General features: G+C 40.0%; 1 protein-coding gene across 1 annotated transcript in view; it reads left to right on the forward strand.

Annotated features, from left to right (window-relative positions):
- LOC132817481 (juxtaposed with another zinc finger protein 1-like) overlaps nucleotides 1-19,628 on the forward strand; it is a 149,450-nt gene extending 129,822 nt beyond the window's left edge. The window contains exon 5 of the mRNA XM_060827939.1: nucleotides 19,552-19,628. Coding sequence (XP_060683922.1) covers nucleotides 19,552-19,590 — 39 coding nt within the window. The 3' untranslated portion in view covers nucleotides 19,591-19,628. The remainder of the gene's footprint in view (nucleotides 1-19,551) is intronic.
- The last annotated feature ends 7,907 nt before the right edge of the window (nucleotides 19,629-27,535 follow it).

Below are 27,535 nucleotides of genomic sequence, written 5' to 3' on the forward strand. Positions count from 1 at the left end.
TTGGTTAACATTTTGAGTCTAGTGACCCTTCCTCAGAACAGAGAAAATTTGTTTTCAATCTTGTATCCAATTGGCTAATCTGAACTAATCTACCATGTGGAACTTTGTCAAAGGCCTGCCTAAAGTCCATATATCTACCATTCTAACCTTGTCTATCTTCTTGGTCATATTCCAAAAACTTAATTTAGTGAGACATGTTTTGCCATGCACAAAGCCTCATTGAGTATTCCTAATTAATCCTTGCCTTTCCAAATTGCCTGTCTCTCAGGATCCCCTCCAACAACTTACCCACCACTAGTGTTAGCCTTACCAGTCTTTAGTTCCCTCATTTTTCTTTGCAGCCTTTCTTAAATAAAGGCACAACATTAGCCAACCTCCTATCCTTCAGCACCTCACCCGTAGCTGTAGATGATTAAAATTTCTCTGCTAGGGGCTACACAGTTTCTTCCCTAGCCTCCCACAATGTCCTGGGATATATTTGATCAGGTCTCGGTGATTTATCTACCAACCATTCGTCTCTTGGCTTTCCATTCAATGGCGAAGACACTGGCCTGAATGAAATTGGAATTTTGCAGATTGGAACCTAGGCTCACTTCAGATACAACTTTAATCGTGGCTGAAACGAAGTGCTATGCAGGATGTTCCTTTTACTAACAAAAGAAACGTAGAAGTATTAGCAATTCTTTGAAGTAAAACGATATCCTCCAGGATTTGCAATAATATACTCTATTACTGCTGTAGGCCTTTCAACAGCATTTCCCATAAAGATCAACCTTTGAAGTGGTGTCCAACTTTCCAGGTTTATGTCTGGCTGAGATGATGATCTATTTCTGAGTGCCTTCTCTAGGCTTGCAGCTTGTTAACTGCATGTTGATTGGACAGGTCTTTCTGGGCTCTGCCAGCGTGAGGGATGTGGTGATGAGATCACATGCTACATGAGCCATTATTATCAATGAGAAGTCATTGGGCAGCTTGCGTAAACATCTGGTCTGTTACCATTCATTTTATATAAATCCTGCATCTTAGAGCCTCAGGTTGGCAGAGGATCTAGGCCTAAAGTAACTAATGTCTTGGGTCACAGTGAGGCTGGTTGGAAAATAGGGCAGTGGTCAGCTCTCGGGGGGGGGGGGGGGGGTTAGGGAGGCTGTTGTTTCTGCTATGTCCAGTCCTTCAACCTGGCAGTCCCTGGCAATACCATGAAGTGACAAGGCCCACACAGTTTGGCCTGTCATGCAGATCAGTGACAGGTTTGCTTGCAGCTATGTAAATCACAAAGACAGTAGACTGAGGAACTGTGGAATGACTTCTTTCAGTAGCCCTTGGGCCTCAGTTGAAAGGACTGAATGCTCACTATAGGGCTTCTTGTCTAAAAAATAATTCTATTGGAAGCAGGAAGGATGGTCTCATTTCAGCCACCTTTATAGATTGTTAGGCAATTGTGCATTTAGCAATCTAAGGGATGAATTAATACAGGATGGCATAGTCAGTGTGACAGATGATAAGTATCAGGTTTTCTGCAATCAAGGGATGGTACAGTTCCTGAGGCAATCCAAGATCCAGAAGCTAATAGTTTGGGGTAAGTCCAATGCTCAGGATAAGTCCAATGCTGTGGCATACATGGATATGAAGTCAAGGAAGAATCAGCCAGCGTGAAGGTGGGATTGGAGTGGACATCTAAGGTCTGTGATGAACAATAAATAGTTGCCATTCAAGTCTCAGTGTATTTTCACTAAGAGGCTTGGAGGCCCCCTCACACTGATAATAGAGGATGCTGTCTAAAAGTGAGGGTTGGAGGCTAAGATTTACGAAGATAAATGAGATTTTTTAGAAGGCTGTGATTGGAGAGTCTGAAGAAAGCTGACTGAAACCAAATATAAAATGACAGGATATGATGTTCCACTGTTCTTTTGTGAAGTGGAAGCTTATGATGAATAGAGGAATAAAGTGAATGCACAGGCACTCATTACATCTGTATCAGAGAGAAAGCAAGGGATAGCTCTGGCACTTTTGCTTTCTGCTCGAAGCAAGATCAGCTGTGAACTGTTCTCAGGATTTGAAAATGAACAAGTGGACAGTGAAGAATGTTTGGCTATTCTATTAAAATGTGTGGATAAAATTGATACGAAAGATGATTTATTGTATAACCGTAAGACTTGGTAGTTTTTTTGATAAATTCAGAAAGCTAGGTGATTCTTCCAGGAAAGAATACTTTAACTGACTATGTGTGAGATTACAGCAATTTCATTTGTAAGTTCTTACATCTATACTAGCTGTCAAATAGTTGGACTGTTAGGATCTCAAACATCAATAGTTTCTTGGTTTTAACCAGATTTCAAATCTAACAGAGAGACAGGTTTCTAGGTCAGATGTCTGAAGCTGTAACTTTTTTTTAGGATAAGTATTCATTTCTGATATATTTAATGGCAAAAATGGACTCAACAACTTGAACACTAAAATTGGTCTACGTCCCAGATTATCAAAGGAGGCGACTGTAATATTTTTCCACGACATTTTGTAGGGACATCAACAAGAGTTAGTCAGTCAATGGTAATTTATAATAAAGACAAAAAAGTAATTATCGACAAAATAACAATGAATAGAGTGGGATTTGGAACACCAGCTAAGTTCCTCACTGACACCGGAGAAGTATGTGCCAATGAGGAAGCAGGGAGCATTATGAGAATCACAATATTGTAGTAACGCATACAGAGCAGAATGTCCTTTAGTGATGGGATGTCTAAGAGAAATCACACAGTGAGTGAAAGAAATCTTGAAACAATGTTTCCGTAGAGTAAATTAACAACTGCTTTAGCCTGTGCCAGACATGCAAAGAACGTACTTCAGATGGATGGAGGCTACACCTATGATCAATTAGATTAGACTACTTACAGTGTGGAAACAGGCCCTTCAACCCAACAAATCCACACCGACCCGCAACCCACCCAGACCCATTCCCCTTCATTTAACCCTTCTCCTAACACTACGGGCAATTTAGCATGGCCAATTCGCCTAACCTGCACATTTTTGGATTGTGGGAGGAAACCCACACAGACACGGGGAGAATGTGCAAACTCCACACAGAGTCGCCTGAGACGGGAATTGAACCCGGGTCTCTGGCACTGTGAGGCAGCAGTGCTAACCACTGTGCTGTCCATTATTTTATGGTAGAAATCCAAAACAAAAGGAGATCATCACTTCTTTGGAAGTGACTGCAATTAGTTCAATTTTAGCAGAACGTTTGAAAGATATGCAGGTGGAAAGGCATTCATTAAAGTGGAGATTTCAGAAAGGATCAGGAGTGTTTTAAGGTATATTAGTAGGCATCAGAAAATAATGTAAATTCCCCCACGGATCTGCTGTCCTCACTTTCTCCCACTAGAGATGTGGCATATTGTAAGAGAGAAGGACAAAGGGAATGGAAAACATATAGGTATTAATTGTGAAATGATAATCTTGCAACATAACAGCCAAACATATTCGATGCTGCTTCCTGAGACTGATTGCACATTGATAGAGCTTTAAATAGATAATCAGAACTGAAGATGCACCATGCACTTTGCAAGCACACATACTCACACCAGACCTTCACGAGATAACTGGCCAACTGAGAGCGTACCAAATGATAGTAAAGATCAGGATAAGGCCATATCTTACAAAATTGGGACTATAGAGTGACATCTATGCCAGAAGAAGTTAGCAAGTGGAGAGAAGTCACCATACTAGGAAGGCAGGAGTAGCCACAGAGAAATACACAAAACTGGCAGCATGTGCAAGCTAATAGAAAGCATTGTTTAATTCAAAAACAACAAGTACTAGAGATCACCGGAGTCAGACAGTATCCATGGAGAGAGAGAGCAAGCTAACCTTTTGAGTTTAGATGACTGTTCATCAGAGCTGAAGTGAAGTGTGGAGGGGACAGCATTTATGCTATAGTTAGAGCAGGGGGTTGGGGATGTGTGGGTGTGGTGGGATGTAGAGTGCAGGATAGAAAGGATGTTGATAGTTCAGATTAAATGATTGGAATGTGAAAGTGGCAGAACAATGGTGTGTCTAACCACCAGACTTAAAGAACAGACAGTCCCACTGGGATGGAGGGGAAGGGAGAGGACATGGTGACAGAGAATGTAACAAGTAAAGCTAACAGAAAGGGAAGAGGTAACAGTTGAAAGTGTTGAAGTCAATATTAAGTCCAGAAGGCTGCAAAGTGCCTAATCTGAAGATGAGATGTTCCTTCAGTTTGCAGTGTGATTCACTGGAACACTGCAGCATGCTGAGGCCAGACATAAGACCATAAGATCGTAAGATAAAGGAGTGGAAGGAAGTCCATTCGGCTGGCTGATGGGCATTTCAACGCAACTTACCCACACTCTCCCCGTATCCCTTAGTGGGCATATGGGCATGCGAGCAGGACACTGTGTTAAAATGACTGGCGACAAGAAGTTCAGCATCAAGCTTCTGCAAAGTGGTCATCTTGTCTGCATTTGGTTTCCCCAAGTTAGAGTAGGCCACATTGGGTAGTGAATACAATATATACAAGATTGGAGGAAGTACAGGTGAAATGCTGCTTCAGCTGGAAAGACTATTTAGGTCCTTGGATGGTGAGCAGGGAGGAGGTGAATTGGCAGGTGTTACACCTTCTGTGGTTACATCAAAAGGTGCAGTGGGAAGGGATGGCAATGTTAGTGCTTGATGAAGGGACTAAGGTGTCACAGAGGGAATGAACCCTGCGAAATGTAGACAGGGAAGTGTGGGTCTTGTTTCAGTCCTACACTGGCCCAATCCCACAACTCTTTATTCAGTACATGCTCCTGACAGGACCTTGAAAAATTTATTCATTTTGCCTCCAATTTCCAGGAACAGGGAGTGTGGAGAAGTTAATCAGATTCAGTGAATCAAGGGATAGACACCTGCAACCTCTTTTTTTTAATAGTACCAGCTGCTTTATGGTGAGTTTAAAGGCTTAACTATTTGCATGTTAGTGACTGGGTGAATAAGCAAATTGTAGTTGGGTTATAGGTGTGTGGGTGGATGAGCTGGGAGCATCAGGTGGTTGGGGTAAATGGACAAATGCGTAGGGTGGGTTAGTTAGCAGCTGGTTAAATGGTAGAGAGGTGGCTTAGGTGGCAGGGTGGGTGAGATGGAAGTGTGCAAGGTCCAGTTGGGTGAACTTGTCAATGGGTAGTGTGATAGATGGGTGCATTAGCAGTGGTTGAGAAATAAAGGGATAAGGTGGCAGACAGGTAGGGTGGTAAATGAGTAAGAAGGTAGTGGGTGAGATATAGGTAGAAAAAGTGGCAGGTAATAAAGTGACAAATGTTGAGGTGGCAATGGGTGAGTTATGGGTGGATAAGTTGGCAGATGGATGAGGTGACAGGTAGATAGGGTGTCAAGTATTGGATGCTAGTCAGGAGGTCAGGGATTAGTCAAAAGGGGAGGTTCATGTGGGGTGGGGCTAGTTAGTGGTCAATGTGAATTGTTATGGGATCAACTCTGGAGTTATTCAGTGACTAGTCTAGAATTTTGCTGTGTAATATTTCCTGAGCTAATATCCACACTTCACCTCAACCCCACCTAACCCCGCCCCCCCACCTTTCCAATCTAGGGGCAGTAGGTGAGTCTCTGGGAGTGTTCACTCGTGCAAAGAATTGGTCGTACTATTCTGTAGCAAGACTGCCATCAAGACTTGCCATGACAATGCATCTGTCCATGTGCCACTATTTAACTGAGAATTACAAGAACCCTCAAACATGAACATATCCCATTAGTTACCAAATGATGGTAGCACATGTTATTTCATGGCAAGAAAAAGCAGTGGCATTTAGTTCCATTCTAGCAGTAATGCCAATGTGTGTGTCAGAATTTCACAGTGTTCCCCTTTTCATGTTAATTGACAATTTTTTTGTAGTACTGTGTAAGAACAGTATCTCTCATTTTTGTGTTTTTTTTTTAAAAACTGTGGACTGCAAGGAGCAAGAATTGTTATTTTTTTAAAAACAGCAGTTTACCAGGACTGCTGCAATAAGGTCACAGCAAGGAATTTGATACCTACTGTGAACTCTTTTTTTTGTGTGGTTATGGGTTCCTGCAACATGCAGACAATCAGGAGCTGAGGTATTATTTACAAATGAAGTTGATTGGTTCTGAGTTAACTGAGCAGGTTAGAACTGGAAACAAGCTGTAGAGACACAGCCACCCAGAGCCAAGGTAGCGACAAATGTGTGTGTTGTGGTTCTTCTCAACTGAAGTTGCTGCTGTCTGCAGTAAAAATAAACTCAGTTTCAACTTGAAGAAGACCAATTTCTTTTCCTGTGAACTTGACTTTTGAATTGATTAATTAGAAACATTTTCTAAGTGAGTCAATTGTTCCATACTTCTTAAACCAATGGAAGCTTCCAGAAAAAGAAAGTTGAACACCAGAGGTCTAGCTAGTCCTCACAGGATCACCTCAGGATCAGGAAACAAAGACCACTGAACATGACCTTCCAGCTTTCCCCATCTCTATTAATAATCTGTTTTCTCTATTTGTTTGGCTATGTGGATGTATGCAAAAAGGGGTTACCAAAGGATTAGAGTTTTAGTCAGTAGAGTAATATGGCAATGGTTTGTTTTGGTTTGCCTGTAGCTAGTTGAATTACTTATAATAAATAATAATTATTGTCAGTACAGAAATTTGGTCCTTGCTTTCTATCAATCTTGGTCTGAAACTCTGTTATATTGTGTTATTGTATATCCTGGCTCAGAGGTAGGGACACTACTATTGCACCACAAGAACCCTAAACACATTTCGGAACTTTTTTTTTAATCACGCTGTCCAGACATGTTATAATGCACTTCCATGGTAGATCGAACATGAACCCAGACGTCTGGCCCACAGGTAGATGTGTACTGCTGTGTCATAAGACCCATCGCACATTTCAGTAGATATTTCATAATCAGTCTGTTCACAGCTGTTATAGCACATCTCCAGAACAGATAAAGACCTGAACCCAAGCCCTCCTGGATCACAGCTAGGGACACTACCTCTGCAATACAAGAGCCCTAACATACACATTTCAGTCAATATTTTCTAATCAATCTGTTCAGACATGTTATTATACACAGCTGGAATAGGTAACCCAGGCCCCCTAGCTCAGAAGCAGGGATACTAATTAATTAATCAATACACAACATGAGTTTACTTTATAACCTTCAACTATTAACATGCATTTGCTGAATCTATTAGGTACTAACAAATTCCCCTCTTTTTGCAATAAGCCATTTCAATAACATAAACAAACATCATAAGAGGAAATCAGAAAAGACAAAATGATAGTACTTCATGTTAAATTATTGTACAGTTGTATAAACCAATCTTTAATATACTCCATATTCCCTTCTTCATCTCTTGAAATCTCAATAAGAAGGAATCTCAATAAGATTACAGCATGGATATTTTTGTGGTCTCATTATTCATTACAACACAAAGTGCCTCGCTATGAGGACATGCATCAAATGTTTTCGACAAGCACTTCTTTTTGTAAAACAATTCAATAGCTGATGGCTTATATCTTCCCATTTTCTTTAAAAGCTTTCCTTTCTTTCCAATATATCTTTCATGCCCATGAGATCACCTCTCAACATCTTTTCTGAGACACCTTTCGGTACGCCAAAATTGTCCCAGATTAAACAGTTATTAATATGGCATTTGATAGGCATATGTTTTATCACCTGCCTCTTATATAATTCCCACAAATACACAATGAATACATAGTCATATTTGTTACTTCTACCAGCTTAAGTATTTCTGCAACTAAGGAACTTTTAACTACCGTCTTTATGGTTTTCAATTGCCAAGCTAATGGATAACATCTATCATTTTCCCTCACTAAAAATATAAAGAATCTTGCTGTTTTTGAATTACCATTAGGAAGATTAGCATGTGAGAATTCAGTAAAAATGACTAATTTCATTCCTTCTGAAAATTTGAGTGTAAAGACTGTTCTAAACTTAATCTTTTCAAGGTCTTATTTGCTTTCAGCACTTACCCCACCAGTAGCTTACTTTAGCATACTTCTTAATTCCAATACATCATAGCACACACCCAGTCTAGTTAGAGCGCATACCTGTTTAAATACTCTGCCAAGTTTCTCAACTGAGCTGCTTTTTCCTTGAAGATAGGGTTTTCTTCAGAAAGGATCTGGCCCAATTCATAAGGATCTTATTAACATGTTCTAGATGAGATTGTTGATTCAGAGTTATTTTCAGTTTAATCTGTTGCCCAATCCTATTTATTTATAAGTTTTTAAAGCCTTCCTTCCAACTTTGAATCCCTTCAGAAGTGTTTCTTTCATAAATGCATCAAATGCCTTAAATCCTCCACACTGACCGCATGCATTAACAAAATGCCTTCTACCTTTTCTTCCCAGCTCCAGTAAAACTGTGCTGGATCTCTTTCTAGCTAAACACAACAATCTTTAAGTCAAATAGAACTAACTGAAAAATACCACAACCTTAATGCATTGTTTAGCCCCTAAACAACCTTGTTTAGCTTCCATTATTTCACCTTCTATGATTCTAACTTCTTTTGGAGGCTTTAAAAATACTTTGTTGAAAATGCTCTCCTTGCAAAATTGCTGCTTTGACATCAATAGATCGACATTCAAATGAGTGTGCCACAAAAGTGCTGCACTAAATCAATATATGGCAATCCAATAATATGGCAACTGCTCTGCTTAAGACCGCAAGAAATTACAGAGAGTTGTGGACACAACTCAGCTCATCATGAGAACCAGCTTTCCTTCCATTGACTCCGTCTATACTTTCTGGTGCATCAAGAAAGTAGCCAGCATAATCAAAGGACCATTCCCACACCCGCCCCCCCCACCCCCCCAACCCCAACCTCCCCGCCCAACCTGGTTATAGTCTCTTCCACTGTCTTTCTTTAAACAGAAGATACAGAAGTTTGAAAACGCAAAACAATAGATTTAAGAACAAGTTCTTCCCCACTGTTATCAGACTTTTGATCAGACATCTCACATATTAGAATTGATCTTTCTCTGCACCTTCAGTCTCTGCATTCTGCATTCTATTCGACTATCCTTATGTACTTACGTAAGCTATTATTTGTCTGATTAGCATGCAAAACAATACTTTTCACTGTATCCCAGTACAAGTGACAACAGCGAATCAAATCAAATCAAAATATATTTTTTCCCACAGTTGGAAAATCTTGTCTTTCTCCCTTGCTGCTATATTGTTCTTTTGATCACCAGAAGCACTTTCATTATGTATATTCATCAAACAAAACAATGCAGGAGCAAATCGCTGCAGATGCTGGAATCTGAACTGAAAACAACAAATGCTGGAGATCATAATGGCTCAGACAACATTCATGGCGTGAGAGGAAGCTAACGTTTCAAGTTGAGATGACTTTTCATCAGAGCTGAAGTGAAGTGTGAAGGGGACAGCATTTATGTTATTGTTCTGGGGGGGGGGGGGCTGGTGGGAGTAGTGGGCGTAGAGTGCTGGGTGAGAAAAGACATTGATGGTTCAGATTAAGTGGTCGGAATGTGAGAATGGCAGATTAATAGTCTGTTTAACCGCCAAACGTGAATGAACATACAGTTCCACTGGGTTGGGGGGAGGGGAAGGAGGACATGGTGACAGAGAATATAAAAAGTAAAACTAACAGAAAGGGAAGAAGTGAGAGTTGGTTCAAATTGGGTTGAAAGGTACCATGCTGTGAAGGCCCCAGCTAAAAGTTCAGCCAGCAGTCACCCTGACATTGCAAGTAAAGAACTCTTTTGCTCAGATTGCTAGCAGCCAGCAGACTATCCACTAACAAAAGGAAGCAGAAAAACAATGATTCGACTGACCTACAAAACCAAGAATCCTGAAATTGACTGTTTAGCCATTAATGTTTCACTGTTCACTGTTCACAGCAACCCATGGAAACCCATATGTATATCTTTTAATCTTTATTTCTTCTGGACTCATGTCCTATTTCTGATCTGTCTGTATTTGCTGTGCATTATAGAGTCATAGAGATGTACAGCATGGAAACAGGCCCTTCGGTCTAACCCATCCAGGCTGACCAGATATCCTAACCCAATCTAGTCCCACCTGCCAGCACCTGGCCCTTATCTCTCCAACCCTTCCTATTCATAAACCCATCCAAATGCCTCTTAAATGTTGCAATTGTACCAGCCTCCATCACTTCCTCTGGCAGCTTACTCCATACACGTACCACCCTCTGCGTGAAAAAAGTTGCCCCTTAGATCTCTTTTATATCTTTCTGCTCTCACCCTAAACCTATGCCCTCTAGTTCTGGATTCCCCAATCCCAGGGAAAAAATTTGTCTATTTGCCCTATCCATGCCCCTCATAATTTTGTAAACCTCTATAAGGTCACCCCTCTGCCTCCGAAGCTCCAGAGAAAACAGCCACAGCCTGTTCAGCATCTCCCTATAGCTCAAATCCTCCAAACCTAGCAATATCCCTGTAAACCTTTTCTGAACCCTTTCAAGTTTCCCAACATCTTTCCGATAGGAAGGAGACTAGAATTGCATGCAATATTCCAACAGTGGCCTAACCAATGTCCTGTACAGCCGTAACATGACCTCCTAACTCCTGTATTCAATACTCTGACAAATAAAAGAAAGCATGCCAAAAGCCTTCTTCACTATCCTATCTACCTGTGACTCCACTTTCAAGAAGCTATGAACCTGCACTCCAAGGTCTCTTTGTTCAGCAACACTCCCTAGGACCTTACCATTAAGTGTATAAGTCTTACTAAGATTTGCTTTCCCAAAATGCAGCAACTCGCATTTATCTGAATTAAACTCCATCTGCCACTTCTCAGCCCATTGGCCCATCTGGTCCAGATCCTGCTGTAATCTGAGGTAACCCCCTTCACCGTCCATTACACCTCCAATTTTGGTGTCATCTGCAAACTTGCTAACTCTACCTCTTATGCTCACATCCAAATCATTTATGTAAATTATTATTTCCTCTCTTCTTTAGACCCTAACACACTCACTTTTCTATTAACTCAAGAAGGCCTGATTAAATTGGCTCCTTTTAAAACATAGGTTCATCTGTTCTGAGAGAAAGGCATCAATAGGGGAGGAATTAACTTTGTAGCTGCTAGGCCATGACATTGGTGGACAAAGAAAGAGAACCAGTTCATCACTCTTCACCATGCAATTTAATAATTTGGGGTATCAGTCTAGAACTGTAATAACTTGGGGAATTCATCCAGGGGTCTGGTCACGAACAAATCTGGGGCTTGTAGCCGCAATTTGAAGTTATAAATGAAACAAAAAGAATTTCTGCAGTTAAGTTGTCACTTTGAAACCCATTTTTGTAAAAAGAGATTGCAAAGTGCTGGATGTTGGCTGTGGGTAATCCCCTGGACTGGTGTAGGAGGTTTCCCTTGTCTAACTATGTCTGGATCCCTTGACTGATGGGTGTTGCCATAGCCGCTGGTACATAGTGCACATTGCTATACTGTAAGATGCCTGCCCCCTTGCCTGAGGATTGCTGATCAGCAAAGCAAACTACGTCATTGTTTGACGGCACTAATTGCCATGGCAAGGTAGTGCCAGGATGTTGTGAGCTGGCATGTACCTGCTTTGGTTTCCACCATGAGTTTTTGCATCATCTAGCTTGTTTGGTGCTTTTGGGAAGATAGGAAGCTGAATATTATTGAGGTAACTCAGACCCTCAACAATGTGTTCCACAAGCAATAATCTTCCTTAATTGGCAATGCGCTGTGAAAGAAGGTCTGCAATTCTCCTAACACTGACCTAGGCCTCACTGCACTACTTGTCTGATTCTACCACAACTCTTACCATAGCCTACACCACTCAGAATTTCCCCCAGAGAGAGAGAAGAAAGAGACAGAGAACAAAATGAAAAATAAGGAAAAAGCAAAGAGAAAAAGAGAGAATGCCAGGGTAGTGTTGGATTTAAATGGGACAAAATGCACTAAAACTGAACTGTGATCTCCGGGAAGTTAGCTCAGGCTGTGAACATAATGGGAGAAAAGGAAGAAGTTGGCTTGCTTTTAATACATAAAGAATTCATTTGGTCTGGAAGAGAGGCATCCACAGGAGAGTGACCCTTTTGTAAACTAACCTTCTTGTAACCAACCAAGGAGATGGGTGAATAAAGAAAGGCGGCTTTTTATCTCTCCTCACCTGAGAGCTGAATGTTTTGGTATGTGCCATCTGCAAATGTAATAACATTGGGAACCTTGACTGTTCTGGTCCTCACAATATTCATTCAGAGTCAGAAAGTGAGTGAAGGAAAGGGGAGAAGTAGGATTTTCAGACAATCTCCCAAAGTCAAGCATTCCACTAAGAATTGGACACTGCTGGGATGGGAGGTCCACAATATTATATTGAGGATGAAGACAGATTCCAACTTTGCATGGCTGGTGGGGAAAAGGGGCAGTGAATAAAAGATTCTTTGTTTCCGCAGTGAACAGTATTATCTGGTTTGTGGTGTGAATTTGATGTCATGGGTTAGGAGCTGAATCAAACATCATGGGTAGCATCTGAATGCTGTGGGAGGTCATCAGACAGTGTTGAGTTGAGGGATGGGGGTAAACTGGACATTGCTGAGGTAGGGATTCTGATGTTGCAATGGGGGGAATGAATTGGACAAGGCATTCAGATATTGTGGAAATATTGGAAAGACTTTTTCAATGGTTGAAGGTGCATTTTGATATCACAGAGGTTTTTGTATGTTCTGGGAAGTTTGTGACATTATAAAAATTGTGACGGTATCATAGAATAACGTGATGGACATTTGAATATTGTGGAATTATTTACCATAAGTCCATAAGACATAGGAGCCATAAGTAGGCCATTTGGCTCATTCATTCAGTTCCACTATTCAATGTGGTCATGGCTGATCTGACAAGCCTTATCTCCACATTCCTGCCTTTTTTCCATAATTTTCAGTTCCCTTACTGATTAAAATTCTGTCTATCTCAGACTTGAGCATGCTTAATGACCCAACCTCAACACCCCTCTGTGGTAAATAATTTCACAAATTGACTACCTTCTGAGAGCAAATATTCATCCTCATTTTTGTCTTAATTGGGTGACCCCCTCACTCTGAGGTTATGCCTTCTGGTCCTAGACTCTCCCACAAGGGGAAACAAACACTCTTCATTTCCCTTGTCAAACCCCCGAAGAATCCTTTTTGTCTCAATAAGGTCTCCACTTATTCCTCTAAACACCAAAGTGTACAACCTAAACTACTAACTATTCCTCATAGGATAGTCCCTCCATATCCAGTATCAATCTAGTGAACTTCTCAGGAGTGTCTCCAACACCAGTATAGCTTTCCTTAGATAAAGGACCAAAACTGCGAACAAATATTCCAGCTATGGTCTGACCAGTGGTTTTTTTTTGGTAGTTTTGGCTATTTTTATAGTCTATTCTCTTTGAAATAAGGGCCAACAGTCCATTTGCTTTCCTTATTTCCCAATGAACTTGAACGTTAGCTTTTGATCATTCACGCACAAGGATTCCAAATCTCTCAGTGCTGCAGCTATCTGCAGTTTTTCCACATTGAGTAATATTCAGCTCTTTTATTCTTCCTGCTCAAATGCATAATGCCATATTTTTCCCACATTATATTCCATCTGCCAAGAATCTGCCCACTTGGTTAACCAGTTTATATCCCTCTGCAGACTATTTGTGTCAACATCACACTTGCCTACCCATTTTTGTGTCATCTGCAAACTTGGCTATAAGACATTCACTTCCGTCATCCAAGTCATTAATATTGATCATTACGGAGGTACCTGGGCAATGTGGGAGATATTTGAAAATTGCATGAGAGATTTGGATACTATAGGGGTTAGTCAGACATTGCAGTGTTAGTCAATTACATGGGCTTACAAAGTCAGCTGATTAGGAGGATCTAATTGTGTGGAGCTAATGTTCTTCACCCTGTAGGAACAGTTCTGTTCATCCTAACCCACCAGAGTACACTGGAGCCACTTATTTGATGGATTCAGCTCTTCTAATTCCTCTCAACCTTTAGATTTAACAAGTCATATAAATCTCAACCTCTGTGTATTTAAAATCAAACTCCAAGAAAAGAGAAGATCAGTCTTCTTACAGTGGCCAATCTAACTCCTGAGGGCATGTTGGCCAAATACTTCACCAACCTCCCACATGTCCACCTCTGGCTCACTTCCATTAACACTGGAAGTGGGCAGGTTGGAGTCAGGTTTACAAATTTAAAACATCTTTCCATTGTTATAATCTCGTAACTGCTTTGAGATTGGAACCAGATTAGCACTTCCTCCACCCATAGAATGGAATGCAATAATACAGAAGATAGCCACATGGCCATTCTGCCTAAGCATATTATAGATTATGTTCAGAAAGAAATGTTAATTATGTGGATGGTGGAGGTAACTTTACAACTTCAAAGACATCTGGGGAGATCTACAAAATGTAAACTCAATGCAGTCACTACATTTTTCATTTAAAACATACCTTGGTAAACCACAATAAATTCGAAAGAATAAAATTAACTATTTCTGAAAGGTTTGTAATGCAGCAGTAGTAAAATGCATATTGTTCACAAATGGGGGAAGTTCATGCCACCAGGTATGACATAATTCTATGTTTGTAACATATAGAAATTATGTGCATGATGTTGGCATTGGTGGTGTTAAAAAAGATGAGAAGTGACAGTTTACACATCTAGCTTCAATTAACACATTGATGGCATTTTGCCTGGCTCCTTGCAGCGATAATGCTGTTGTCAAATGTGTTTAGTGCACCAAATCTCCTGGAGCCTTCAGCGAGGCAGCAAGCTTCTGACAGATTGAAGGTTCAGAGATAGGCTATCATGACAGATGGAAGCTGGCATCGATGTTCAGCTTTTGCCTATCACTAGGGACCTGCTCCCCTTTATTCTTCAGAGCTTAGCTCGGCAACCTTACCCACTTTTGATGAAAGCAGGGGACAGCATTGTTAAATAGTGCATCTGTGTATGTTAGGCACTTTTGTTAAAGCATAAGGTAGAAGGTCTGTGAAGTGAATAGAGGCCCTCTCTGCTATCACTGCATTTTATGTCTGCTGGTATTTTGACTTAATGCTTAGATGCTGTTATGTTCTCTGATTTTTACCCTTGCTAGCCATGTTTTTCCATCTGCATACTGCAGCCCATTTGAGGTATGATAATCAGTTGATTAGGCAGTGAAGTCGTTTTCCCCGAGGCTCTTTTGTGTGCAAAATCCTCACACTCAATTGACATGTGGACATCATAAAGCTGATGAAATGCAACTGTAATGAACGAGAGGGAGCGGCATCTGCAGCAGCTGAAATGAAGGACTCTTCCCACTCGACATGCTAATTCACAAATCTGCTCTCAACTTGTACTCTCTAGGGATTGGGAATGGATATGAATCTCCACAAATGCATATTCAAATACTGCATTGGCCTATGTGCTGTGAAATTCCTGTGTGGATGGGAGATGCTAATTTCTAGACAGATTATATTGCATCAAATGCAGTAATGATCTGACAGTTCATTTGCGTGGAGCCTTATGATCAAAGTTTAATGCATGGATAGGCGCAGGTGTGCAGTAAGCACCAATGAGCTCACTCAGATAGAACCAGGGTCCACTGTCAAATTATCAGTGTTAAAAAGGCTGATGCATGAGGATATTTGAAAGACATTTAAAAAATTAATGTATTCATATTCAAAACATATTGTAACAGCAGTTCATTAGACACAGCCTACTCTACTCCCATAAAACTGACATACGACCTTTAACATTCAGGAACAGCCATACAATGAACACCCTTACCACACACTCACTCAGCAAAGATAAATGTAATTACTAATATGACTGGAATCAAATCTATTTTGATTGGGTGTTTTCAAAACTGTTGATATTTTAACGTTCAATTGTTGCTCAGAATATATTTATTTTAAAGGTTTACTTTCTGATCATGAGAAAGCATCAAATAAACCCACAAACCAAATAGTTGGAAGAATTAGTTTGAAAAAAATAGACATCTTGAGAGGTACAATGCAACTGGCAAGTCTAATAGCCTAGCCTCACTTCTGAAGTACAATTTCACTGTTACAATTCTTGCTACATTTCTATGTTGAAAGAATAGTTACAGCTAGGATCTACAGATAACACTTCAAGAATTGAAGTCACTTTTCTGCACCAAAGGTAGCATAATTACTTTTCTTTATTTTAACAGAAGATCATAATTTAAGAAATTATTCTGCATATTTCCAACCCCGCATCAAAATATTGGCATTGTATTAACATTTAAAATAAGCTGCTTTTGAAATGATTACTAGTACATTTCAAGAGTGATGACAACATAAATGCTCAAAAGGTTAACCAGATAATTAGGATCAAGTTAACCCACAGTGTACTGAATAACCTTGGTTACAAGTCTCTGTAAAAGATATTGTAAGTTCTAAAATATTTTACAATTCAGGAAATGTAGCAACAGACAATTTTTAGATATTGCCTAATAATTTGCAGTCTTGTTTAGTTTTTGATTTGAGTGTCAATATCATTACAGAGCTCAAAGAGTTACAGTCTTACTCCACACCTTCATGATCACAGGTTCAAGCGCTGTGGAAGTGACACTCCAACAAAGATATGTGATGCGTGTAGAAAGTACAATAGCTTACTATTCGAAAGAAAAGCATTTATATTATGAACGTGACCTGTCCAATACAACAGGATCTGGGTTACACTAAGCCTGACAATGACAAGGTTTTATATCAACATCCCAACTCAGACCTCATTGTCTGGCATCACTGACTACTGATCTGCCTCAGTGCTCGCTGATGTATTAAACAAAAATCCAAAACAATTCATCGTATTGTTCCATAAAGACTGAGGTTTTAGAGTAACAACCAGGTTGATTGGATAACTCATGAATGATTTTAACTTGTGGCTGAATTACTTGTTGAGCATTCTTGTTCCTTCACAAAAAGGAATCTATAATTGGAGCTGACTGTGAACTAAATAAACAGGAGAGTGATCAAAAGGAGGGCTATTTAAGCAACATAGTGGCAAAACTAAAAAGAATCGTTGATCAGATTTGGTGATTCACCACGTTTTATTTTGCCTGAAATGAGCTCATTCAGTCTTGATGCTTTTCTTCACAATGCGAAAGCTTCAGTGGCCAATGATAGTTTTGATGTGTAAAAATAGCAGTGTGTTTTGGAGACTAGAGTAAACATTTTTGATAAAGTGAGAGATCTTCACATGGCAAATTATTTCTGTAGATCACCATCGTCATTTAATAATTCTTATCCATTTCCAAAAATGGGGACATTGCATGTGCCTTGAGCTTAGTTTCCCTTGAACAGAAATATGGTAACCCTATGTTATAATGAGGATGATGTAAATATTCTTGTTCACTCCCTCTTCCTGGTTCCATTAGTGCATTCACTTGTTTTGATAAGCTGTACATGATCGAACAGATTCAGGGAGCCACTTCCTGGAATGGGGGAAATCAAGAATATGGGAAGATAATTAAATTAAATATAGGCTATTGGGAAGAGCAATTGGGAACACATTTTCCACACAAATGTTGGTGAAATCCACAATTTCCCAGTCTTTCCCATCCCTCTCCCCCACTCCACAAAAGGCTGTGAATACATGGGCAATAGAACTTTCCGATACTAAGACTGATTGATTTCTGTTAGGTTTGGGCTCAGTTAACCAAAAGCTACTTGTCTTTTTCGGCTACTTGTCCATTCTGCTCTGGATTCTCTGTGTCCAATAACAAAATCTGAACAAAAATAACTCTAAAATGGAACTCTTGGTAGTTTTCAAAGCATGTTGGATCTTGGGCTTCATAAATATAAACATTAAGCACAAAAACAAGAATGTTACACCAAAACGTTGCAAAGCTCTGGTTAGATCACATGAGAATATTGCCTCTAGTTCCTGACTCCACACTTATGACATTAGACATTTAATAGGACGAGTCCAGAGATGAACCATTTTAGCTGTGAGGTTAGACTTGAGAAACTAGGCTTATTCTCACTGCAGCTAAGGAGAGTGAGGAGTGACCCGATAGTGTACAAGGTAATGACAGGCTTAGATGAGGTAGACAAAGAAAAGCTGCTCCATGAGTACAGGTTCAAAGTTTTGGTCAAGAGAATGCAGAGGATATGGGGAAGAATCTTATAATGCAGTGAGTGCTAATGACCCACACCTTACTGACACAAGAGTGGTGGAATGGAAAAGGGTCAATGATTTCAAAAGAAAATTGGCTGGGCACTTAATGGAGAAATAAATCTGCATGCTACAGTGATAGTGCAGAGGAACAAGATGGCTTAGATGTCTCTTCATAAATCACCTCGACTTGATAGGCCAAATGTCTTTTTTCTGTGTCATGATGGCAGCATGACTTGATTTATGAAAATCAAGGGACATGGAGCTGTGAAGTTGAAATACAAAACAGCCAAGATGCATTTGAATGGTGGCGCAGGCTTGAGGGGCTGAGTAGCCTATTTTTATGTTAGGTTTTACTCATATAAATTCCCCATCTTAAGAAAAATCCATGAAAGCATATCAATGGGGTGGCATTGTGGCTCAGTGGTTAACACTATTGCCTCATAGCACCAGGGTCCTAGGTTTGATTCCAGCCTTGGCTGACTGTCTGTGTGGAGTTTAAGTTCAGTGCATTCATCAGAGGGAAATGGATCTGGATGGGTTACTCTTTGGAGGGTCGATATGGACTTGTTGGGCCGAAGGGCCTGTTTCCACACTGTAGGGAATCTAATCACAAAGTTAATATTTTTTACCGAAAGGCATCACACGGTTGGTCATCAGGTACTCTGTGCAGCCTAGGCACACATTTTCTAGCCAATATTTCCTTGTTTTGACCAGGATTTTTCACTAAAATGGAAAACCCAATGATGAATTGTGATTGTAGCCATTGGAGCTTAAGAGAAACTATTCTGAATTAATACCTTCAAGTTAAGGGCAGCCCACATTCAATTCCAGCCTTGGGTGACTGTCTGTGTGGAGTTCGCACATTCTCCCTGTGTCTGCATGGGTTTCCTCCCACACTCTAAAGATGTGCACGGTGGCTCAGTGGTTAGCACTGCTGTCTCACAGCACCAGAGTCCCAGGTTCAATTTCAGCCTCGGGTGACTGTCCATGTGGAGTTTGCACATTCTCCCCGTGGGTGTGCTCTGGTTTCCACCCACAGTTCAAAGATGTGCAGGTTAGGTGAATTGGCCATGCTAAATTGCCTGTTGTGTTAGTCAGAGGGAAATGGGTCTGGGTGGGTTACTCTTTGGAGGGTCGATGTGGACTGGTTGGGCCAAAGGGCCTTTTTCCACACTGTAGGGAATCTATTCTTGAGGTAATTTTTTTGTAATAACAAAATCTTGAAATAATTTTATTTTAATATATGCATGGAATTTAATGTAATGTCTGTTTGGTTACGTTTGAATTCCTTATTTAATTCTGTCACATATCTACTCACCTATGACTCATTTAGTTATAATCTATTCTTGTCTACCTTCCAAAATTATAATAACAGGCCATTCAGATCAGCGCACCATCACCAGCCAATCTGTGAAGGGAGATGTAGTCTCTGGATTCTTCACTGTCTGGAGGCAAGTGAAATCTTAATATCTGACCAAACTGCTACTTTATTGTGAGATTTCTTGATACTAATTGAAAGGTGCCCATATAATTGATAGTCCAATAATAATCTAGATGACAAGTGTAGATTTGTCGTGTGCTGTTTAAAACATGTTGAAGGCAGAGCTTGTAGAGATCTTGAATAATGAAGTCTGTCTGTAATACACTTCCATTCCAATACCAACATCTTGGGATGTCAATAACAACGCAAGCAAGAGTCATAAATGGATGTAAACTGTTCTCATGACACAGGGTAAAAGGGCTAACAATAACATGAAAGCTAAGTGTTGTCTTGTCGTAACACCTCAATATTCATCAAGTGTCAAATTGATATCACAGATGCATTATTACATACGCTGATTAAACAAATCACAGAACAAAAGTATAATTGCCCAAAGCACCTTTCTTATAATTTACATTAAAGACTACCAGTTTTTTCTTTAAATTTAAGCTATATGTTTTTTTTTGAAGTGCGTCTTGCGTGGGAAAAATTGTTAAATATGTTGTTTTGGGTATTGGTGACAAGCACAAACCAGCTTTAGGAAATCATATATTCAGGTTATGTAATGCAGTTTCAATGGCTGACTTCATTAACTTGTTTTTATTTGCTGTGTATCACTGCAGAAGCTTTACAGCCCATTAACTGGGGTCTGATGCCATTACGGTTTAACATTAATGAACTGCAATTAGCGTATGATATGTAATAATCACACACTATTTTAAGCACACATAATAAGATGCCAACAATACACATTTTTATATTATATCCTATTGCTATTGATATTAGTTTGTTACTGATTTCAATGAAACGAGATCAGTGTATTTAACCAAGCATTTCCTGGAATGTTTTCTTTGCCCAAATCAGCTGCATGTTGTAAATTTCTCCCAAAGAAGCCCAACTCTTCCCAAATTCTTTATTATGCTTGAACCCAGTTCTGCAGTTTAACAGAGTGTTTTATTTTGGAAAGCAGAACTGTTGTTACTGAAAATAAATATTAGGTCATTGTGTTTGATTTCTTATTCCTATAAGATGCCCACTTTCTGTCACAATATTTTATTAACACCGATTTTGAAAGTAACTGATATTTAATAAATGGCAATCTGAATGAACGAACATGTGCAAAAAATGAAATTGGTTTCAACTGGGTGCTCTGGTATGTTAAGATCTGAATACCACAGATAAGAACTGAACAATTACCTAAGCTGTGTCCAATAGCTCCATTTTAATGATGTACATTTATATATATGTATGGTTCATCTATCTGAACTGACTGCATAACTGATTGAAGTATGTGTCTCCTGAGCAATTCAGGCAAGGCAACTTCCTAATGCAGTTCCCAAGTGAACAACAAAACTTCGTGTTTTTTTAACGTTTGGCTGTAAAATATTACCAAGACCCTCGAGGGATTGGTGAAATATTTGTACATTTTTGGAAATGGTTAAAAAAAGCACTATTCAAAAAATCATCCTTAAATTTTCTCTTGTGTATTGTCTTAATTTAGCAACCAATGGATTTCAGATGTGCTAATGTGACTGTTTTAAGTTGCTCACCTCTTTAAAAAATTGTTCCTCTAGATATTGCTCTTGATGTGAAGAAAATTCTAGCTTTTTTCATATTAAGTTTTCAAATATGAATATTGCAGCTGCCTTAAAATAAAATCCTACATTATTTATTTATTAATATGAATTGCATTATATTCATTCCTCCTAACATTCTGTTCTTTTTTGATGAATTTTGATATTTATAAGTACATTAAGTTTCACATAGGTTTATGGTACTGGGTTTCTAGTGTTTACAGTGAACACATTGAAAAATTGACTTGCTAATGGAAACTTTTATTCAGTAACCATGGGTTACTGTGTCATGTGATTTGACACCAAGTACAGACAGTGCTGATTAGTAGCATCCAGTTCTGTCCATCTCTGTGCATCAGTGAACCATCTGGTCATTTATTCACTAATAAGCCCCTAATGGCCCAAATATTCATCGGCCTGTCATTGTGACATGGCATAAAATGCCTACATCTTTCAACTTGCTTTGACATGTTGCTTGTTTCACATCAGAACGCGTCACTTACAGGAAAAGAGCTCAGAGGGTAAAAACTTGACCTAATCGGCTGTGTTAACATTGAGACAGTGTCTTTGTTATCAATTCATCTGCCTGCAATCATGTAAATTAGCCATCTTTGATTGACCTAATTTTTTTTGCAATATTTTAAAAAGTAATTTTTGTCTATCAATAATATTTTAAAAATCAACTTAGTAATTGTTAATTTTCTGATTCAATAATTATATTTTATGCTTGAAATAAACATAAATAAATCAGTTGTAGTAATATCAAATTATTTACTGATATTAAAAATTGTCTTTCAACCTGTGTATGCTCTGAAACATAAGGCCAAAATTGACTGAATTGTGATATGCTATTATATGGAGGTTATATTTTCCATCAAACTTCTCACACTAAATGGCAAGGTTGATACAACCTTAGTGTTATATTTCCAGTGCATAAGGAATTCCCTAACCATGAGTTTTCTTTTTAAAAATATAGATTTGATTTTCATATATTACATGTTTTCTTCTTTCCTTTACAGAAGACACAGAATTTGCATGTGCTCCATCACACAGCAGAAGGCAGCATCTCAGAACTCACAAAACTTTTTTCAACTTTGATCAGGGATCCAGCTCTTGAACCTGATGGTCTAGTGACGACAACAAGGTTAATCATAAATGTTTTCCTCAGTCAAAGAGACCCAGAGGTCTTGCAGGCGGGATGGAAAAGAGAACCATCCTCTTATAAACACAGAGAATGCTGGAGAAATTCAGCAAGTCTGGCAGTATCTGGAGAGGAAAACAGAGTTAACATTTTGAGTCCCGAACTGAAAGGTGTTGGTTCAAGAGCCATCCTCTTTCCCGTGGAGCACCACAGGAGGCCATGATGCCAGATACCGTTGGCCTAGACTTAGGTTTTGTGCATGAAGAGAAATGCTTAACAGTATCAAAAGAAGGTTAATGATTTTCCGTGTTCCATAAGGGCAAGTGCCACCATCTCCTCTCTGCTTCCTCACACTCACTTGAGCTCTGCTAACACCCAGTAACATCACTAATGCTAATGGTATACAATGCTCACCAATCTATGTAGCATCTCTACTCAATGTCTCCTTTTTTTTTGGTTTGTTTGTTTCGAAGGATGGATGATTTGGTGTGGGTTTACAAATAACGTGAGTTGGCTTATCTTCACGCACTTTGTGCAGAGGGGATTGGGAAAATTGGAGGATCTCCTCCTAGGTCTGGCTAAAGGAGCCATTGGCAGGCACAAGCATTGGATCATGGGGGATGTCGTAATTCCCGACCGTCTGTCCCTCTCCCATGACTGTGTTCATTAACTTCAAGAATGAGCATACAGTGTGCACCAGCAACCACAGGGGCTGGACTGCATGATGTTGCCCATTGAATCCATTGTGATTTAGTCCTGTTCCTTGATTCCTCCCCTTTCAGATGTTTGTTATTGTTACATTGCCCCTGATGGGCTGTATTTTTAATTCATTAATTGGGTGCTTTGTTAATTTGGTACTGGATCTACTTTAAAAAATATAGTTGAGGACTGTTGCCCTGAAATGATGTCCCCTGTAATTTACAACTGGGTGACTGGTAAATTTGGTGATGGATTTATTTTTTAAAACAGGAGCTGGCTGCTGGGATAGGCACAGGTCACAGAATGTGGAGAGAATTAACTCCTCTTGCAATTTATTTTGATTTCATCCTGTTTTCCCTCCTTTTTGATTTTTTGGTTATTGTCATACTGCCCCAGTGGACAATATTTGTAATTTACTATTGGGTGATTTGTAAATTTGGTGATGGATTTATTTCTAGACTACAAAGAGCTGAGTGCTTTAGGTGAGTGTGGTGGAGGCTGGAGTGCATTATTTCTCCCTCCCATTTTATTTTGATATTGTCCTTCCTCCTTGTTTTTTTTTTCATTTTTGGTTCTGGACTGATGATTCTTATTACACGGTCCTAAAGGTCAGTCTTACTTGTGCTGTGTTAGTTTGTTGATTGTGCTATTCTGTCACCCAAGAGCTGTGTGCTTGATCAGACTAAAGGAGCTATCAATAGGCCCTAGTAAGAGATGCATACATCCTGACTGCCTGTTTCTTTTTTGTGGTTATGTCCATTCCAGGGTCTCCGAGGAGACAGAACGCTATCGTGCTATCTACTTGATGCATTTTGAGAAGATGTGTCCCATAAAGGCTGAGGTGCATCAATGTCTCTTCCAGCCCCATTTTGATTTAGCTCTCCATTGATTCTGAACCAAGTATTGAATGGTGAGACAAGAATCTCATGAATGAGAGTGTCTTTGCACCCAGGTGTATGTATTAGCATGCCATTATTGACTAATCTTGACCAATTATATGCCTTTAAAATTCTGTCACCCACCAGATAGAAACTAGATGATGACCATTTGTGATATGAAAGTCAGAGAGAGTACCTGATGACATCCGCTCATTGTGTGCTTCTCTGGGTCTCCCTTCTGAGCATCATTCTCCAACTTCCCAGGGCACATTCCATGGACAGTACAGCCCCTCTCCACAGAGATTGGTATTGGATGTGTTCCAGCCTGTCCACACTTTCATGGCACATCTCCAATACTCTTATAATACTGCAATTCAATGCTACATTTTGGAGCATACTGGTACCCACCTTTACTGTAATGCTGGTGCCAGGACATTATGTGTATAGGGAATGGGCATCCAGCTCACGATACAACCAGAGTGCATTCCATGGCTTCTCTCTTGATCTCTTAACATTCACTCACTTTGAGTTTGCTTGCATGTCTGGCCTTTTTGCATATTGTCTCCTCAGCCAGAGCTTAAATACCTACTTTCCATCTGTCTTGCCTTGCCTTTTAGCACATACATAAAGCCAGGCAGGTTGCCAACTGTGATTAGTCAAAGAGATGGACATGTTGCTGTACAGCAGTGTGTGTCCTCAGTTTGTACCAGGTGCTGTACCAAAACATACACAGCCAACACATTGCATGTGCTTCAACCAAATGACCATGTCTCAAAGTCTAATGAGAGTAATCCTCAGCCTTCAGTCAGGAGATGCCAACACAGAAAGTCAAGCTCAGCCTCTGAATCAGTGCAGGGGCTTGGACACAGTCATTCGGTTGCTCGAGGCTGTTGGGGTTGTGCATAGCTTTGCAGCTGGGAAGTGGGCCATGGTCAGTTCTGTGCAACCTGTCTGGGACTCAAGTCAGCTGGGGAGAGGCACACAGATTGGACAGAGGTCTGGTCAGTTATCAGTCAGGGCTTCATGAGGAAGTGCTATCTGTGCTGCTGTGAGCGTACTGCTGCACTGTAGAATGTTCAAGGTGCTGTTCTGACTAAAGGACATCTTCATCTTCTTACTCAGCAGAATGCTGCAGCTTTCTAACCATCCAACCCACAGCCTCAGTCTGTTCTATTATTGTCTGGAGCAGAGATTCTGAGGATCGATAGGCATCCTCTGTCCGGACGATACCTGTATATAACCCTCGACATGACCTTCATGGAATCCTGATGTGGGGGTGGGTGTTGGGGATGTCATCCCCTATCCCTTATTGACCCCAATGGAAGGAGGTGTTCCATTACAGAAACACAATACAACACGGTGTTCTGACCACCATCTCTGGATGGAGTATGATTCCACTGGCCGTCTCTCATTAGCACAGCATTCCATGGAGGATGAGTGCTCCTGAGTCCTCCCTGCATCTTGAGGGTGCCTGTGGCTGACAGTGGGTTCACATCTGCATTGCATACCAGCCATCCAGTCAACTGAGCTAACCAACCTCTACTTAAATGCCTACTCAACAAAATCTGTACCTTTTTTGGGACCATGACACCATCCTCATGGTCACAATTCAGAAATAAAAGTGACTAGAAAACAAACATTGCAAACCAACTTCATCAAACAAACCTCCCAATATTCCATCCAGTTGTCAACTAGTATCATTTGTCTTCCATTCGCCTTCTTCTTTGTTCTCCAGAGCAGTACTAACATTGTGGCTGCAGCCCGCCTGGTTGAAGACTGCAGAACTTCAGCAAAGATTGCAAATGATGTGGTAGAATGACCTTGAACTGGTGTGGCCCTCGAAGGCCCAGCTATGATCTGCACCACCTTGACTATGGAAGCAGCTGTCTGAGCTGTCTAGCTGACAAGAAACTACAAGGTCATGGGAGGATTGGGCATTGGTGAAAAATACATTTACTGTTATACTGAAAAGGGACACCAAGTTTGTGTTCCACAGGGACATGACCATTTGTTTTGATCCCGGCTAATGGTAATACTGGTCAAGTTAAATCCCAGAATGAACTGGGTTCATATATTCAAAAGTGTGGTGCTAGAAAAGCACAGCAGGTCTGGCAGCATCTGAGGAGCAGGAAAATCGACATTTAGGGCAAAAGCCCTTCATCAGGCAGGGCTTTTGCTTGAAACATCGATTTTCCTGCTCCTCAAATGCTGCCTGACCTGCTGTGCTTTTCCAGCACCACACTCTCGACTCTAATCTCCAGCAGCATCAGTCTTCACTTTTGCTTGGGTGCATATATTACATATTTCTTTCTGTTTACCATGGAATTCCGTCACTGAATATATTCTTAAGAGGCTGCCAATGTTCTTTTAACAAAAGAAAATTAATGTTCATTACACAAAAATGAAAAACCTAAACTGTATAATACTATATAAGAACTAATGGAATTACCTTAATACAAACATTTGAAAGAAAAATTCATGGCTTTTCTCCCAAAAATACCCTTACAAGCTGTCAGACTTCAGTGAAGAGACACCCATATTTCCACACTAAACATCTTTCTCAGCTGGCATTATTATACTTAGTTTCCATTCAATCTATTTTTGTGCATTTACTCGATGCTATTTTCTTCATTTAATGTCTCTCCCCGAGACCCATAAAACAAACTGTTAATTCAGTTACATTATATTTTACAGGAGTTTCCTGAACTCATATCTTCACAGCCTTACAGGAGCCTTCCTCTCTCACATTCCCACAGTTTTATGTTTCTGGAGCGTTTATCTCAATAACTTCAAAGCACCTCAGAACCTCTTCCCATTCTTACTGTTTGGAGATTGCTACTAACAGCACCTCTGCTTTTAAGGGCCTTTTTGTCCTGAATGAACTTGCTTCTCTTTGATTTTGTTGGCTGTAAAAGACAAGTCAACAAATGTCCCCGTTGGTTTAATGGACTGTGATCTGAAATCACATGACTTATTATAAATACTGTCTTGAACTCAATGTTCAAAACTATTTTCTGACCTTGTCAAAAAATCGGGTCTTCATGGAAATGAAAACTGAAATCTATTGTCCCTCCATTTCAGAATCATAGCTGGGGAGACAGTGATTACATCTAGATAATCCAGCCTACTAGACTAACGTTGTCAGGACATGGATTTGAACCTCAATTTGGCAGATGATGAAAATGAAATTGAAAGATCTGGCATGAAATCTAGTTTAATGGCAGTCATGTAACCATTGTTGATTGTTGTATATATCCATCTGGTTTACTAAAGTCCTTTAGGGAAGGCAATCTGCCATCCTTACCTGGTCTGACTTACGTGTGTCTCGAGACCCACAGCAATGTGATTGACTCTTAACCATTCTCTGGGTATTAAAGGATGACAAATAAATGCTGGACCAGTCAGCAACACGCTCATTCTTAGAATGAATATAAAAATAAATAGCATTTTATGAACCTTCATGATGCACCTTTATGTGGTGAACCTTAGTAACTCTTGTAATCAGATAGAGAACAATGGTGAAACCTTGCAAGCTTCTTCGGAGATAAGTATGTGCAGCCCTGATGGTAGCATCTCATCTTGCCTGG

This window comes from Hemiscyllium ocellatum, chromosome 7, assembly GCF_020745735.1.
Source record: "Hemiscyllium ocellatum isolate sHemOce1 chromosome 7, sHemOce1.pat.X.cur, whole genome shotgun sequence".
Taxonomy (NCBI): Eukaryota; Metazoa; Chordata; class Chondrichthyes; order Orectolobiformes; family Hemiscylliidae; genus Hemiscyllium; species Hemiscyllium ocellatum.